The sequence below is a fragment of the Cimex lectularius genome, unplaced genomic scaffold, assembly GCF_000648675.2.
Source record: "Cimex lectularius strain Harlan isolate CLEC.00 unplaced genomic scaffold, Clec_2.1 scaffold162, whole genome shotgun sequence".
NCBI classification, from domain to species: Eukaryota; Metazoa; Arthropoda; class Insecta; order Hemiptera; family Cimicidae; genus Cimex; species Cimex lectularius.
The window spans coordinates 488,836-505,903 of NW_019393086.1; the positions used below are offsets into that span (position 1 = coordinate 488,836).

A 17,068-nucleotide genomic window follows, 5' to 3' on the forward strand; every position below is an offset into this window, starting at 1 on the left:
CAAGTAGCGGAATGCTACAGAGGTAAACAAACAATATCATTTGGAAGAGGATTAATAAGTGTTGACATTCATACAAATGAGTAATCCTGTAAACGTAAACAGAATATTTTATATAGATTTTTTTTAATGAAAACTTAAAATCCTGCATTATTTTCCGGACAACCCGATACTTCTAGAATGTGCTTATGCGTTTTGTCTGCTCATAAATGTTTTAATAATCCACATGTACAGTAATAAATGTGATGAAATTATTAATTACTTACTCTTTCACAGGAATCATGCCAACAGCTGAAAAGCAAAAAAAGAACATTAGTCATGAAAATTCAAATCAATTAAATATGACAGATTGAGATTTTGTCAGTGATGATGAACATGGGCATCATCAATTGAAGGGGAAATTTATTTTGACCTTTACAGCGCAATGGATTTTGATGGATGCTTCTCTCTTTTTTTCGCTCTTGATTAAGTGTAACTGCTAAAACCGACTTGGGGTGATTATGTGATAAATGGTTTTATGCAAACATTCCAAATGGTGTTTTGTCTGTCTCTACCGACGGGATGTTTGCTTTGATAAGATCGAAAGGTAGTGTAATGAAAGCTGTTTAAAATGAATTTCAAAAAGTTTCTAATATTTTGTGCTTTTGTCTGAGGCAAGGTGAATGCCCGTATCTGTTATTCATAATCAAAAATTTACCCGTAGGATTTTAAAACTTTAAGTTTCTTATATTCCAAGCGACCCCTATAGGCAAATTTAGGCCAAAACTACACCCCCGCGAAAAATATACAGCTGTTAATTCTCAAAACTTTATGAAAATAAACCCCAAATTGAAACTTAATAAAAATAAACCGCCATTAAGAGAAAATATCTTTAAAAACTGTCCGAATGTTGATCATCATAGATAATTAATTCACTACTTTCGTGGTCCGCTTGACCAATGAATACATGACAATTAATTAAGGTTTTTAGTTGAGATGAAAAAAAGTTAATGGCACGAGAGGGATTCGAACCCACGACCTTCGGCTAGATACGCCGCTACTCTACCACTTGAGCTATCGTGACCTCGATCCACTCGGACATCAACTCCCCATCTCAACCCCACCTTATGAGTTTTCCCTCCTTTTGCCATTTTTCAACGAAGTTAGGTCACGATAGCTCAGGTGGTAGAGCAGCGGCGTATCTAGCCGAAGGTCGTGGGTTCGAATCCCTCTCGTGCCATTAACTTTTTTTCATCTCAACTAAAAACCTTAATTAATCATAGTTAATAGTACTCATATAGGGGGGGGCGTCGGTGGCCGCAACGGTTTAGGCGTTGACACGGCGCTCATCACTGTAAGGTAAAGGTCCCGGGTTCGAATCCAGCGGCCCTGCATTCGAACCCAACGTTGAGGTCTTCATCAGTGCTGTACTAGTACTTGTAACGTTTATAATTAATAGTAAGTAACACAATAATTATCAGAAAACTTACTCGTCAATTATTAAAAGTAAAATATTATTTCTTTCAATTAATTAATCTTTTTGTGTAAGGTTTTAGTTGAAATGATAAAGGTAGCGTCACGAGCGGGATTTGAACCCTCGACCCTCGGCTCAATACGCCAAAAAGGAGGGAAAATTCGAAAGGTTGTAGGTTGAGATAGGGAGTTGGTGTCCGATTGGATCGAAGTGACGTTAGCTCAAGTGGTTAGAGCAGGGACGTCTATACATTGCTCCATAGCCGAAGGTCGTGGGTTCGAATCCCGCTCGTGACACAACCTTTATCATTTCAACCAAAACCTTACATAAAAAGATTAATTAATTGAAAGAAGTAATTTGGTCAGCCAGATCTCTAAATATAATGGGGGTAAAATATTATACTGATAACAGTAAAAAGAACAATACAGCAACCAAATGAGAGGTAACCAACTGTGGTTATAGACATAGAAAGTCAAAAACACAGACAGAAAGGACTAAATTAGGAACTGGCGTTAAGGGTGGCAAAGATTATTGAAATCACTTCTCAAGTGTAGTGAATTAACTTCAGATATAATAAGTATCAATTCTTTTAATAATCTTCTTTCTGCCAACACAGCATCCAAGTCCACATCATCAAAGTTTATTTCACGATTGGTTTCATGATGATGCCTTGACAAAGCTGTTCCTGGCCAACTGTTGTCAGAACAATCATACTGCTGTGTCAATCTGGTATCCAGGTTTGGTCTGACCATAGCAAACCAAGAGTCAATCTTTACTCAGGATAGAGTAAATCACGTTAAGGTTGGATGCGACGAGCGGTGGGACAGAAAAAGTAGAACCCTATCGGTACGAGATGGTTTCTGGTACCAATTTGTGGTAATAGATCCGTTGTCCTTTCCAATCATGAAAATGTCCAGAAAAGGAAGGACACCATCATTCTCCGGTTCATGCGTAAACTGCAATGAGGTGTGATATGAATTAAAAGCATGAAGAATATCCACCAATTGATAGTGGATCCAATCCAGAAGATGTAGATATGGTTCCAGGGTGTAGTATACTACGCCCTTTGAGAGCTATTGTATCCCCGTACTCTGCCTAAAGCATAACGGTGTCCTATTTCATCAAGAAACTTGATTAGTAGGCCCGGTTTCAATGGTTGAAACTCTTCTATGGTCACATTATACATCCCAAAACATTTCCTCCTGCGGGCTAGTGTGGCTCCGCAGTTTGTTAGTAAATGTGTTGGTGTCTCTTCTGCCTCCTTGCAGAATCTGCATGTGCCATCTTGGATTATTCCAATTTTCTTTAAGTGTCCATTTAATTTGCAGTGTCCTGTTAGGAATCCTATTAGGATTCGCAGTTTGTTCCTGCTTCCCTTGACACATTCTGAGATTTCTTTCCTACCAAAATTGGTTAGAAGATTCTTGGATTGTCTGTGTCCAATGAGTGAATTCCAAAGTTCCCTTATTTTCTTTTTGTCCTTCTGTTTGAGATGCTCGTTGATAGTGTGGGTTCCTATGACACAGAAGGATTCAGGTCCTAACAGCGGTGTGGCAACCTCTTTTCTTGCAAGGGTGACCGCCTTCTCGTTGCCTTCTACTCCCATGTGTCCTGGGACCCAGCAGAAGCTGACTTTATTCTGCGTACCTAGTATGTTTAGTTTGGTTTTGCAGTTCAGCACCATCCTTGAACTAATGATATTTGAACTTAGTGCTTTGATGGCTGTTTGGCCATCTGACATGATAGCTATATTCTTGTTTTTGTACCCTTTACTCAGGTTGAGTTGGGTACATCTTTCGATTGCGTGAATCTCAGCTTGGAAGATACTGGTGTACTTTCCCATGGGTTCTGAGTATTTGGTTCCAGGTCCAACTACTCCTGCCCCCGTACCTTCTTGTGTTCTAGATCCATCTGTGTACCAGAGGATGGTGCCATTTTTAAAAGAGTTGTTTCCAATCCAGAAGATCATTCATGATCAAGTCGGCAAGAATAAGTGAGACTAATTCGCAAGAAAAATATTTATAAGATGATACATTTTGAATTTACCTGTCCAAAAAAAGTATAGTTGCCATGAACTATGTTGTATCATTAATTTAAAAAAATAATCAGCTCATTTTGTAAAATAAAAACAAGAATAGGCATAATCATTAGTACCTTAAAGTGCCATCGGAACTACTAGAAAGTTATGATTGAATATTAAAATTTCACACTGCTGCATTTTATTGTTTAGTTTTTTGGCCTCGAGATAAGTTTCTCCTTATACGCGGATGAAGATGGAATGATCTATATAAAAGGGGAGAAAGTTATTTCGTAAAAAGCTTAACAGAACGTCTTTCCAATTGCCGTACAATTGGCCAATTCACTATTGCATGATTGGTGACAAGAATGGGCATGCAAATCAGAAAAGCATCACGTTAAAAAAAATCTCCTAGAGTGAAAAAAGGCTGGTAGTGTCTTTTTTTGTCAATAAAAGAATGGACGATACTTACATTTTACTTTCAGAGTTATCGTCGGCTGTCCCTGGATAAGATGAAGCACTTCTTTGTGGGTCGCGTCTTCGACAGGGAAACCGTTCACTCTCAGTATTTGATCGCCGACCTGGAAAAAATATTTAAACAATAAATTTTGCATTTCATTTTTTGTTTAACACAGTGTTTATTCAGGTGTGAATACAATACAAATGAACAATGTATAATCTGAGTTTTTTGCATCAACCTTGAAGTCACGACCAAATCTGATTGTTCTGCCGTTGAATTAACAATTTTGACTTTATTTATATCAAATTTTCCGCCTGAAATAAAATTTCCGACGTATCTTATTTTCACGATGAATTCAGTTCCAGTTCGAAAAGCCCTGTTTCCTGCCATCTGGGCAGTGAAGCTCAGCTGGATGCTTAGTTACCGCATGTTCTCCTTTTGAAGTTATAACAAAACAATTGTTCTCTTTTCCAAATCAACGAAAGAAACTTATTCCACTCTGCTTAGTACTTTAAAAAGAAGGCCTCCTTTAATAACCGATTTTCTTGAGATTCTTTATCCACTTTACAAACAAAAAATACGAAAGACAGCAATAACAACAATTTCATAAAAATTTATTGCTGTATTAACGACCTTGCAGGTTGCTAAATAAAATTTAAAAGTTCATATAAACGCATTCCGAGCATGAATTAAATAAATTTACAATATATCAATTTTTTATTGTTTTAATATAAAAATAATTGTTATTGTTTATCTTTTAAAAGTATAAAATTGCTGAGTGGTCTTAAATATAAGTTATACTTTTGAACTCTATGGGAATAAGAGAATATTTCATTCATCATCATGAATAATTCATTATATTTAGTGGTCTATTGACCAAATTACTTCTTTCAATTAGTTAATCTTTTTACGTAAGGTTTTGGTTTAAATGAAAAAGCTAGTGTCACGAGCGCGATTCGAACCCACGATATTCGGCTCAATACGCCGCTGCTCTACCACTTGAGCTATCGTGACTTCGATCCACTCGGACACCAAATCATTTTTATCCCGCTCGTGACTCTAGCGTTGTCATTTCAACCAACACCTTACATAAAGAGATTAATTAATTGGAATCATAAATAATAATGAAAATCAGTTTAAGCCGGGACTTCCCAAACCGGGGTCCGCGTCGAACTTCGAGAAAAAGAAATAATAATAACAAAAATAAAAGGAGAAGGAATAAATAAAATTATAAAACTAATAACAAAGAGTACTGAAAAAGAAAGTTTTTATTTTGCAGCAGCAGTCATTGTTCTCCATAGATAAGCTTTAGCTATGAAACAAATGCCAGCCTATTTTAAGAATAGTAGATGATGGGGTTTGGTCTGCGAGTTGGCGAACCGGCACACGGGCACTACTGGGTCTGTCTTCACTCGCGGGTTTTTTGTTTCAGTTATTCAAACGCGTTTCGGCATTACGCCATCTTCAGTGAAAAACTGTCATTTAGTCTGAGTAGGGTTTATATAGTATTGCGTCCGTCGCTTGTCGCTGGGGGCGTTGCGTTAGGGGGCGTGGTCTCCGTGCTCGTTGGTCGGTCTTGGTGGCGGTTATTTCCATTGTCAGTTATTATTTGTGCGTTGTTGGTTTTTTTGTTTTTTTCCTGGTGTTGGTTGCGATGTTTTGTTCTTCTGAACGTTTTAGTTTTTCGTTATGAATTGTTTTTAGTGGTGTAAAGGTGGTGTGTGATTGTGAGTTTGTTTGTGCGTTTATAAGTTTTCCGTCTATAAGTGTTATCTGTTTGTATATCTCGAGGTTCTCCAGTATGTTTAGTTTTCGTCCTTTTTGTGCGTTGTGTATTAATGTCATGCTTGTTTCTATTGTGTTTTGTTCGTGTTTGTAGTGTATTAAGTGTGTGGCGTAATTTGATTTTCCGTCATTGTCTCTGAAGGATCTAAGATGTTCTTTGAATCGATCTCTTTAGTTTCCTTCCAGTCTATCCGATGTAATTGTATCCGCATTGAAATGTGATGCTATAAACACCGTTGCTGTTTAGCGGGTAGTTGTGACTATATTTCTTTTTAGTAGTTTACCTGTGTTATTGTTGGTCCTTAGTGCTGTTTTCAGTCCGAGTTTGTTGAACAGATTTGTTAGTTTGTAGGTTTCTTTTCATCTGTATGTGAATGTTGTCCATTTGTTGTTGATTTGTGTTTCGTTGTTTTGTTTTGTTTTTTAGAAGTTTCTGTATGGTGTTTGTTTTGTATCCCTTTTTTATTGCAATGTTTGTTATTGTATGTAGTTCTTTGTTGTAGTTTTCGGTGTTGAGTGGGATTGTTTTTAGTCCGTGTATCATGTGTCACAGTGCTGAAATTTTTTGTTGGTGTGGGTGGTTGGATTGTAACCGCCACCAAGACCGGCCAACGAGCTCGGAGACCACGCCCCCTAACGCAACGCCCCCAGCGACAAGCGACGGACGCAATACTATATAAACCCTACTCAGACTAAATGCCTATTTTAAGAATGTTTGGATGATTCTTCAAATTATTAATTATATCAAGTCTCGGCCATGAAAGTCAAGACTTTGACAATATTGTCGATAAGGGCCTTCATCATTCCCATTACAGGAATTACGTCTGAAGCTTTATCGCTGTTTTTTTTTTTTTTTTTTTTTTTTAATTTTGACTCCAAAATTTTTATACAGCCATTTTTTTTTCATTATTGCATTATTATTATTAATGAGAATTAGATATTAGGATATTTTTATACACTTTTATACAATCAGACAGTTACATTAGTATTTTTAAGGAAACAGTACAACTCACGATATACAGCCAATTCGGTTGACGATAACAAAGTACCGTATACATAAGGCAGTTGTAGATTTATTTCTTTGGCATTAAAAAGTCTATCGAACTTATTTCTGCGTTCATTCCCGTGTTTCCTACACTGCATGACGATGTGCTCAAGATCTTCGTATGTTCCACAGTCCTCAGAGTACGGTGACGGAATTATATTCAGCCTGTTGAGGTATCCCTTGCAGAGTCCGTGATTGGAGCGTAACCTTACCATCGTTTTGCAAAAGGCTTTGTTTATATTATTTTCTTTGCTGAACCAAGGCTCTTGTCCTACTAACGGAAACATATTGTTGTAGAATATACCTTTGTTGTTTGAAAGGTATTTGGTTTGCCAATCTATCTGCTGCTGCAACCTTAATATAACATGCAGATCTTTTCTGGGTACAGCTACATTTAGAGTGTTGCCCGTTGTGGTGGCATCTTTGGCTAGCCGATCTACATCACTGTGTTTGAACCCCGTATAGCCTTTGATCCAGCTGATTATTACTTTATGCCCTTTAGACCTGATCATTGCTCAAAGTTCAAGGATCTCGATGATAATGTAGTCCGCTATAAACAACTTTTTGTCATTTACGAAGTTTTTGAACACAGCTATGACAATCTGTACATATGACATTTGGGAATTGCTTGTTATTCTCATACTTCATAGCTTCCCTTATAGCAATCAATTCTGCACTATATACTATATGCACTATATAGGTACTGTGGGAGTGAAAACTTTTCGCTGTAATTCTGCACGGGATTGTTCTCCTTTGTTTGCTCCTTTAGCAATGTGACCTTTCCAGTTAAAAAATGGCAAAAGGAGGGAAAACTCATAAGGTGGGGTTGAGATGGGGAGTTGATGTCCGAGTGGATCGAGGTCACGATAGCTTAGGTGGTAGAGCAGCGGCGTATCTAGCTGAAGGTCGTGGGTTCGAATCCCTCTCGTGCCATTAAGTTTTTTTCATCTCAACTAAAAACCTTAATTAATTGTAAAGTATTAATTGGTCATGCGGACCACGAAAATAGTGAACTTTCCAGTTAAGTTTTCTGTCTAAAGTTAGACCCAAAAATATAGTTTCCTGTACTACTGGTATAACAAAACCTTCTAGCTCCAAGTGATCGGGAAGTGATATATGGTGTTTCCTAGAAAAGACACAAATTTTTTATTATTCAAAAATCGTGAGATGCGGTCTGGTGTGATGTAGGTTTCAGAAAAACAATTTCTTTATCGTGCCAACGTTTCGATCTTTATTGAGATCATCTTCAGAGCCTTGGATTAAAAACATTTTTCTATACCGACTTCCTTCCCCAGCCCTTCAAAATCCAACGTATATAAACATAAAACAGCAAAATCTCACTGGCACTCTCAACACGACACCCAAGAATGGCACAATTACACAGAAGACAAACACTTTGAGTGAGTAGAAATACTTTGGTTGAATATAACAAAATATATTTTGCATTATATAAATTCACTTTTCCACATCCTAAATATATTTGTTAAATGTAAACAATGTTTGTAAATCCCAGGCCCTGAAGATGATCTCAATAACGATCGAAACGTTGGCACGATAAAGAAAATGTTTTTCTGTTCATCACACCAGACTGCATCTCACGATTTCTGAATAATTATCGATTAACGGTCACTAATCACCACACAAATTTTTGATTTGCTAGGTGAGATTTTTAGTCCATTTGAACAGGCCAATCTTTAATTTTTCCTGCCGTCAACCGCATAGTCTCAATACCTGCTTCAAGTGTTTTATTTGTTGTGAAAACACTTTATCTCTGTTGATAGACCACAATTTCAAATTGGCCAACGGTTTCAATGATGTGAAATGACAGTGTGTAATGTCGTATTTGTAAAATAGTTTCATTAAAATGAACGAGATGAATCTTTCTTTGCATAGGAAGAGTATCACGACATTCGATGCTAATGAGAAAGTTCATCCTTCAAAAGAAAAATCCAGTTTTGGATTGAATCTGCTGAGAAGGAAGAGATGGAATCCTGTGTTAAATGATTTTTAAAAGAAAACAAAGTTCAAGCTTGAACGACACGTTGATTAATAAAATTTGTGAAAACCTTCGAAATTGGGAGATGTCCTCTGAGCACTACTTCCCAACAGAGATATAGTACTGCAAGACCTTGAATGGGTGGTCAAACCGTTTTCAATTTCGACAAACCCAACCAGTCTTCAAGTGAAAACGAATTTTTGATAGACCTTACTTCAGGCTACAACTTGAAATCTATTTTCTAGTCAGATAGTTCCCCCCATTTTTGACTCCGTTTGAAAAAGAAAAAATTTCAACCGCTTATTGAAAAAGCAAAACGTGTTCTTCCATTTGGCACAACTTACCTATGCGAATCCGGATTTTCTATCTGTACAGCAACCAAAACTAAATACCGATACTGACTAGATTTTGAACCCGACATCCTTCTCCAGCTAACAAAAATTAAACCCAACATATCCAAATTGGGCAGGCTAAAACAATCTCACTCTTCTTATAATTACATTAATCATTAATGTTCAAATTAACACTTTTGCAATATTGATTTGAGTTCTGATTCCGTCCAATTTGGTTTTTTTTAAACAAGCCGTTAACTATTTAAAACCGAAGGTCGTGGGTTCGAATCCCGCTCGTGACGCTAACTTTTTCATCTCAACCAAGACTTTACATAAAAAGAACAATTAATCAAATAATTCATATGGTCAATTAGACCACTAAACATATATGGAAAGTGAACTTATGCCAATTTATTGTTTGTTTTCATAATTAAGAATGGACTGGTTAATGTTAATTTATAAAACTTTAATTCACTAAATATACTATAAGTATCTAATTTTAAATACTTGACTGCAAGGGGTCCGGCCTTGGATTTTGTTCTGTGAAAGGGGTCCGCTGGCTAAAAAGTCTGGAAAGTCCTGGTATAAGCTAACTTTGTAAAATTGAAAACTGTGAAAGCAGATGTTTTGATCACTGTCATCACGCAGAAACAACTACTTCGTAACGAATTATTACCAAAAAAAAAAAAAAAAATAGATGATGACCTACGAGGTGAAAGGAAAACCTAGGTTGTTTTTAAGTATTTGTTTATATAACATAAATTCTTCTTTTGCAGTAATAAATTAGACACGGTCGCTCACTAATGGCCAGAGAATTTAGTTTTTCTTATTTCAATGTGTACGAAAGATATTTGATATGAAATCATCGCCCTATTTCGCTCAAAACTATCAGCGTTAATTCTATTTAGATGACTTTAGCACTACCAGAATTTCCCAATCTAGCAATTCGAAAATTGCACTCTTTCAAAAATGTGGATACGACCCGAAAGATTAGTGTCAAACGGTACGAGGTTATTAGCGAGACGAAACGCGACGGCGATAGCTTCCATATGCGTCAATTTCACCTGTGCCAAATGGGCAGAAGCGTTGTCTTGTTGCTACGTTGTTTATGCTTTATTTTGTTTGTCAAACCTCAAGAAAAAAATATCTACACGCAAAATCAAAGCAAAATATCGATATTTTTGATAAGTTTAGTTTCTCTGATAACTGTCAACGTAAACTGTAGCGACATGAAATTGCTTTTCCTATACCAATCAAAAGGCCTTGTGAAGAAAAAAATATTCCTAAAGATCAGATGAAAACATATATATACAAACAATAATAATAACTTAGATAAAAATATCCTCTCTTTCTTTAAAATATCAAGAAAAAAATTTTTTCTAGACATTGTGGAAAAATAATATTTGCTTTAGTTATAAAAACAATTTTAATATCAAAGGTCAATTTTTATTTTTTAAATGGGTGATCATTTTAATAGATGAAATACGTCAGTTTTGACTTAAAATGTCTATGCTTTATATCTACATTTTTATAATATTTTCTAGAGGAGGGTCGTTTTCTTTTAACGTGCTGTTGTCCGGAAAATGGCCATCAGATGGCACAACAACAGGGATATAAGCAGGGCGAGACTCGGTCCGTTTGGCCGAATTTTGACTATGTCAAATTGGAAAGAAGTTCGAAGAAATTATAATTGATCAGGTTTTGCTTTTAAAACTTTATGTAATACAATCTGTTAAACTCAAAGCTCAGAATAAATAACAAAAAATTTATTTTAAGCAAGCATAAGGACTATACTAGTTTTTATAGTACACACAGCTTTTATTCTCTAGATTTTATATACATAATAATTAAAATTGTAATAAAAATTAGAAATAGATAATGCAATAAAATCCTGAAAGCAAAAAATGATAATTTTAAATAGAGACATTTTCATAAGAAAATTATACGGACCTTGGAAAAATGTATTAATGTTTATAAAAAAGAAAAGGACTACGAGGAGGAAATGTCTTTGCTATGATAGCAAAAAACTTAAATTAATTAATCTTTATGTAAGGAATTGGTTGAGATAAAAAAGCCAGTGCCAACAGCGGGATTCGAACCTACGACCTTCGGCTTAGATACGCCGCTGCTTACCACTGGAGCTATCGTGACTTCGATCCACTTATCAAACTCCTCATTTGTCGCCGAGAATCGAATAGATTACACGACATTTGAAAAATGGCAAAAAGGAGGGAAAATTCGAAAGATGGGTTGAGTTGGGAAGTTAGTGTCCGAGTGGTTCGCAGATACGATAGCGCAAGTGGTAGAGCAGCGGCGTATTTAGCCGAAGGTCGTGGGTTCGAATCCCGCTCGTGACAATGGCTTTTTTAGCTCAACCAATACCTTATATAAAGATTAATTAATTGAAAGAAGCTATTTGGTCAATCGGGCTACAAAATTCAATGAATTTAAAAAAAACTTGCACATCAAAAAAAATTATATTTCAGTTTGGATTTAATGTTAACATATAAATGATTTAAGAGAGGGGAAAAGTAAAGATGCACGTGTTCATGAAAGTATACATATTATTTAATCACTTAAATTTAAGACGGTTACTTTTTAATTATTAAAACCAAATTGGCCGCATTTTCTCGCTTGGTCGTTGATCCCATTTTACAATCAGGTCGCCTCTCTGATAATTTCAACGATTATCTGAGATACTCCACGCCTATTCCTTCACGATCGTTTTAATATTTTCAAATTACCGACTATCTCATCAAAAGGCTTAAACACCCATAAGCTATTTCATTCATAATTTCAGTCAATGTGAAAGTTGGACCGTTCACTGATTAAAGGGTGATATATGCATACTGAATACTCCACCACACAAATAACTAAGTTGGTTGAAGCGCTGTAAGTAATTATTGATGGTGTATTCAATATTCCGCCATAGGTCGTCTCACATTACACATTCACTCTAATAAATTCATTCACTCTCAATATATACAAATGGAAACACAAAACGGTTGTCTACCAAATACTATATACAATAAAACAGCCCCGTTTCCTCAAAACTCGGAACGAGTACCCAAAGATTTGATGACGTATATATTCACACTGGGTGTCATTCCGTAAGGAGCGAAGGGCACACTTCAATTGCATGGAGCACACTGAACAACCTTTCCCTACATGCCGGACATATTTGCGAGCTTTCGCGCAGAAGCGTCCATGTGCCAACCTTGCTTGGCTTAATCGGATGAGCATGATTCATGTTCTTCTATTCAGATCCTCCGAGGGGCACCCATCTTAGTACGTGACAGCTTCTCTGCTCACGCGTCCATTTCCGTTTAATAACGTTTTTAATCGCATTTTTAGAGTCAGAGAGATGGATCGGTGGTTATTTTCGAATGTTGGAACGTACCGGGCCTTAACCACTGTCCAACATTAACTCTATACCTGTCCTGGGCCCCAGACATCCACCATCGTTTTGCCGAGATGAGTTAGAGTATCTCTCCGACAAGGGCACGACGAGTAGGAGGGTTGATGAAGGTTCGTTTGATTTTAGATTGTGAAGATTGGAAGTTGAACACCCTTCAAATAAGTAAGACCCATAAGGCCAAAAGGAAATGTCCATGTGTCAATTTCATACGGCCTTTCGGTTATGACATCTCTTCTTCGATTCAGATCCTCAGAGGATCATATAACGACAGTGCATTTGATATGCAACAGCGTCTTAGCGATCTGGCCAACAGAAACAGCCACATACTTAATTCATGTTCCGTTTATACAGTATTATAAGTTTCCAAGTTTACAATCTAGATATACACTAGTACAAAGTAAAAAAAAATTACAATGGACGTCAGTTCTTTTGACTTTTATCGCAGAATATATTCGCGGCAATGTTTATCGATTAAAATTAAAAAATTATCTTCATTAATTTTCTAGTTAATAAATTATATATGTATAGTTGTAGCGCGTTTATACTTTATTTATTAAGGAACTTGTCCTGAAAATCTGTAACTTTTTTTTAACAGGAGGTATAAAACTCAAGAAACCGTTTGGAAAAGAGAGATCAGATTCTTTCATTAAAAAGTGAGCTCGATTGGGGGAATAAAAAAGAAACTAACTAGTTCTTAGGTTAGAGAAAACTGTACAATGTTTCCTCACGCTGCATCTAGCGGTATATGAGGCATAGGATAGGAAGAAAAACTATACAATTGACAAGAAATCCAGCGGAAGAAACAGGAGTAGAAACGTAGGAGTAAACAGATATGTTTTTTCATGACAATATAATCTTCAAAAATACATAAGACAACGTGCAATGTTTAAATTATTGGTTATGAGTTTTAGTAGAATGTTTAATATTTCAGGACAAAACGATTCATCATAAAAAAATAAAATAATTGGAAGTTAAACATAGACTATCGTAAGAATAGGTGAACAATCTAAATTAATTCTACAGATGGTACGAAAATTCATATATTCGATCAAAAGATTTTTTCTTTTTTTTGGTTGAGTAATGTAGACGTTTATGATCCGCCTGGTCGCACACTAAAGCAGCCCAGGTAAGAGTGAAAAAAATATCCACCGGTCGTATTCGTCCCGATGGCGGGCGTCGGCCATTATTCATTTTTACCGCAAAGTGAGCTCATTACCACTCGGTCACACTTTGGACGACTTGGATTCAATGAAAAAATGCATACAATCATCTTTTTTGTTGTGCGTACTGAAGTCCGCCCATAAGAGTGGTTAAGTGAACGTTCCGGCTTTTCTATTGTAAATGATCCAGTCGTACTGTTTTGATATGAAAGACATTTTCTACACACTTGTCACATAAGAAGTGGATCGTTGTTTTGCAGAATCACAAACAGAAATGCGGTGTTTTAGTTTTTTTTATGATGTATCCATCCACACGAGTGGCATTAAACTGGAATCTACGATGGATGTTTAGATTTAACTTTAAGTATTATATTCACTAATTCCGTGGTCCGCTTGACCAATTAATATATTACAATTGATTAAGGTTTTTAGTTGAGATAAAAAAGTCAATGGCACGAGCGGGATTCGAACCTAAGATCTTCGGCTAGATACGCCGCTGCTCTACCACTTGAGCTATCGTGCATCGGCGTATCTAGCCGAAGATCGTGGGTTCGAATCCCCCTCGTGCCACTGATTTTTTATCTCAACTAAAAACCTTAATTAATTTAAGTATTATGTACATTTTAAGTTAAATTATCTGTCATTAATTTTTTTAACGATAAAATGTTTTTCATAAAGATTATTTAATTCAATGAAATAATGTTTTTATGTAAGGTTTTGGTCGAAATGAAAAAGCTAGTGTCACGAGGGGATTCGAATGAGTCTGTGTCCGAGTGGATCGAAGTCACGATAGCTGAAGTGGATAGAGCAGGGGCGTATTGAGCCGAAGGTCTTGGGTTCGAATCCCGCTCGTGACACTAGCTTTTTCATTTCAACCAAAACCTCACATAAAAAGATTAATTAATTAAAAAAAGTAATTTGGTCAATAGACCATTAAATATAATGAATATTATTTAACTTGGACTTTTGTACGTGTATGTATGTTTATGTATATATCTCCATATTTAACTTTATATTATTAATACAGAATTATTATATTTTTAACTTGCACTTCTGTACGTGTATGTATGTAGTATATATTTCCATATTTAACTTTATATTACTTCTATTTAAAAATATTACTGCATATATTTCAATTAAATATGCCCAAAGTACTCTTATTTTTACTTACTAAATCAACATGTTTTTATGGTTCCTAATGTTATTTACATAATATTTTAAAATATGTTATATTATTTTACAATGACAATTTAAAAATTTACAAAAACAATGATAAATGCAATCTTTTTAAAGTATATTTATATGAAACATTCTTTTAAAATATTTTTTTTTTACTTTACATATTGTTTAATACTTAATAAGTAATTTTTTCCTTTGTTTTCTATTAAGTTGTTTTATTTTTTATATTGTATATTTCTATATTTAAACTTTTTTGATAAATCGGATTAATTCCGTAAAATATATTATTATTATCATTATCAAATAAACAATTTAAAATAAATTATTTTTATAGAACCTTTGGTCTATTTGGTTGATGGATGTCCTGCGTTTGAGGGACCGTCATAACGCAATTCTTTATTTACAGTTCCTCAAATACGCAATCTTTTTATTATGAACCGTCGTATGCTTTTATGCAACATAAAACTAACCAATAACCTGTTTAATACTTTTTAAAAGAATAGTTCCTACTCACAGTAAGTTGTTTCGCAACGATCCGGATTTCGAGCCTTTTAGCTCATCATCAGGTTGAAGGACTTCCACAATCTGATGATGAGCTAAAAGGCTCGAAATCCGGACGTTGCAAAACAACTTACTGTGAGTAGGAACTATTCTTTTAAAAAGTATTGAACACCACACTCACTCCATCATTTATCATTTCTAATAACCTGTTTATGGTGTAAATAAAACTCTGCGTTCTGGGAGAGCTATAATGGTTGCTAGATCCTCTCAGGATATATGCAAATAATAAATATTTTACCTATTTTAATAATGTCTAAATTTGTACAAATGGTAATAAATAAATACCAGGGTGTATCAACTTCTATAGACCATCCATTTATTTTTGAAGCGGTTAACTTTAGGAAAAACTAGTCATTTACAAACCCCAGGTTCATTTTAGCTAGGAATCATGTGGTGGTAACAGAGTTAACATAACTTTCTCATCTTGCTTCTTAATTTATTGTACGATTCGATTCTAGAACTTATTTTATGCCGCTTTAACTGGAGGAAAATTTTGATTTCTGAATTATGCCCGATTTTTGTTTTGCAAGTAAAAATGTGTTCTCACTAGTTTTGACCGAGTTATGGTATTATCTTCCATTTTATTTTAGTTTTTTTTTTTTAATACCATAACAGATAATACCATAATCCCATCAAAACAAGTGGGAACATATTTTTTGCTTGCGAAAGAAAAAATAATCGGGGATGACTCAGAAATGGTCGATCCTATCAAAAATTTCCTTTCAGTAAAAGCGGCATAAAACAAGGTCTAGAATCGATTCGTACAATAAAAATATGGGATTCTCATTTAAAATAACAAAGTTAGCGTCATTTCCCAGCTAGATGAGAAAGTTATGTTAAATCTGTTACCACCACACTAGGAATCGTGTGGTGCCAAAATTAACTTGGGGTTCGTAAATGAACATTTTTTTACGAAAGTTAACCGTTTCCGAAATAAATGGGTGGACAGTAGAAGTTGATATTCACATTATATGAGAGCGAAAGTTCTAACAACTTTCTACAACGGTTTATTTTGTAATTAATTGAACGTTTAAAAAATGTTTTACAAGGCTAATTACATTCTTGAGGGTTTATATGATTTTTTTCTTATAGGCAAAATGAGTTTTCAAGTTCATCTGGATTCAAAATTCTACAAATTCTGAAGAATTTTTTTTTTTTTGGATATGATTTTGAAACAACTCACCATCAGTCCGGATTTGGAGGCTTCCGAGTTGTGCTCGACTGCGGTGACGAAGAAGCCGGTCCCGTGCTCCTTCCCGCCTCGTATGGAGAAGCCGAGTTTCGTCGAAGACGGCCTCCTGGTGAGAGTGACCGACCTCACCCGCGCTCCTCCGCTCGAGCCGGTGGAGGAGCTCCCGCTTGAGTAACCGCTCCTCCCCGTAAAAGCCATCTGAAAACAAAAACAAAAAATTATAGTTTATGAATTTATTTATTTTTTGTTTGTTTTAATGTCCTGATTAAGGATATGTATTCCTTGAAATCTTGACGAAGGGACTGAGTGTTTTTATTCAAATTGGTCTTCAATTTTTTTGTTATATATTTAATTATTGTGTAATATTGAAGCCGTTGTTATTAATTATATCAGAGCGAATTTCTTTCGTTTAAAAAATTCTCAAAATTTATTTAGATGCTTTGTTCGTTGAATCTCGTAACATACTGGGTTCT

The 17,068-nt window shown here is 35.4% G+C and overlaps 1 protein-coding gene across 2 annotated transcripts in view; it reads right to left on the bottom strand.

Annotated features, from left to right (window-relative positions):
* The window catches only part of LOC106666059 (whirlin), a 148,885-nt gene that overhangs the window by 25,217 nt on the left and 106,600 nt on the right, over window positions 1-17,068 (bottom strand). For both annotated transcript variants that reach the window (XM_024229888.1, XM_024229887.1), the window contains 3 exons: window positions 16,587-16,793; window positions 3,940-4,048; window positions 264-288 (listed from right to left, as the gene is read on the bottom strand). In XM_024229888.1, coding sequence (XP_024085656.1) covers window positions 264-288; window positions 3,940-4,048; window positions 16,587-16,793 — 341 coding nt within the window. The remainder of the gene's footprint in view (window positions 1-263; window positions 289-3,939; window positions 4,049-16,586; window positions 16,794-17,068) is intronic.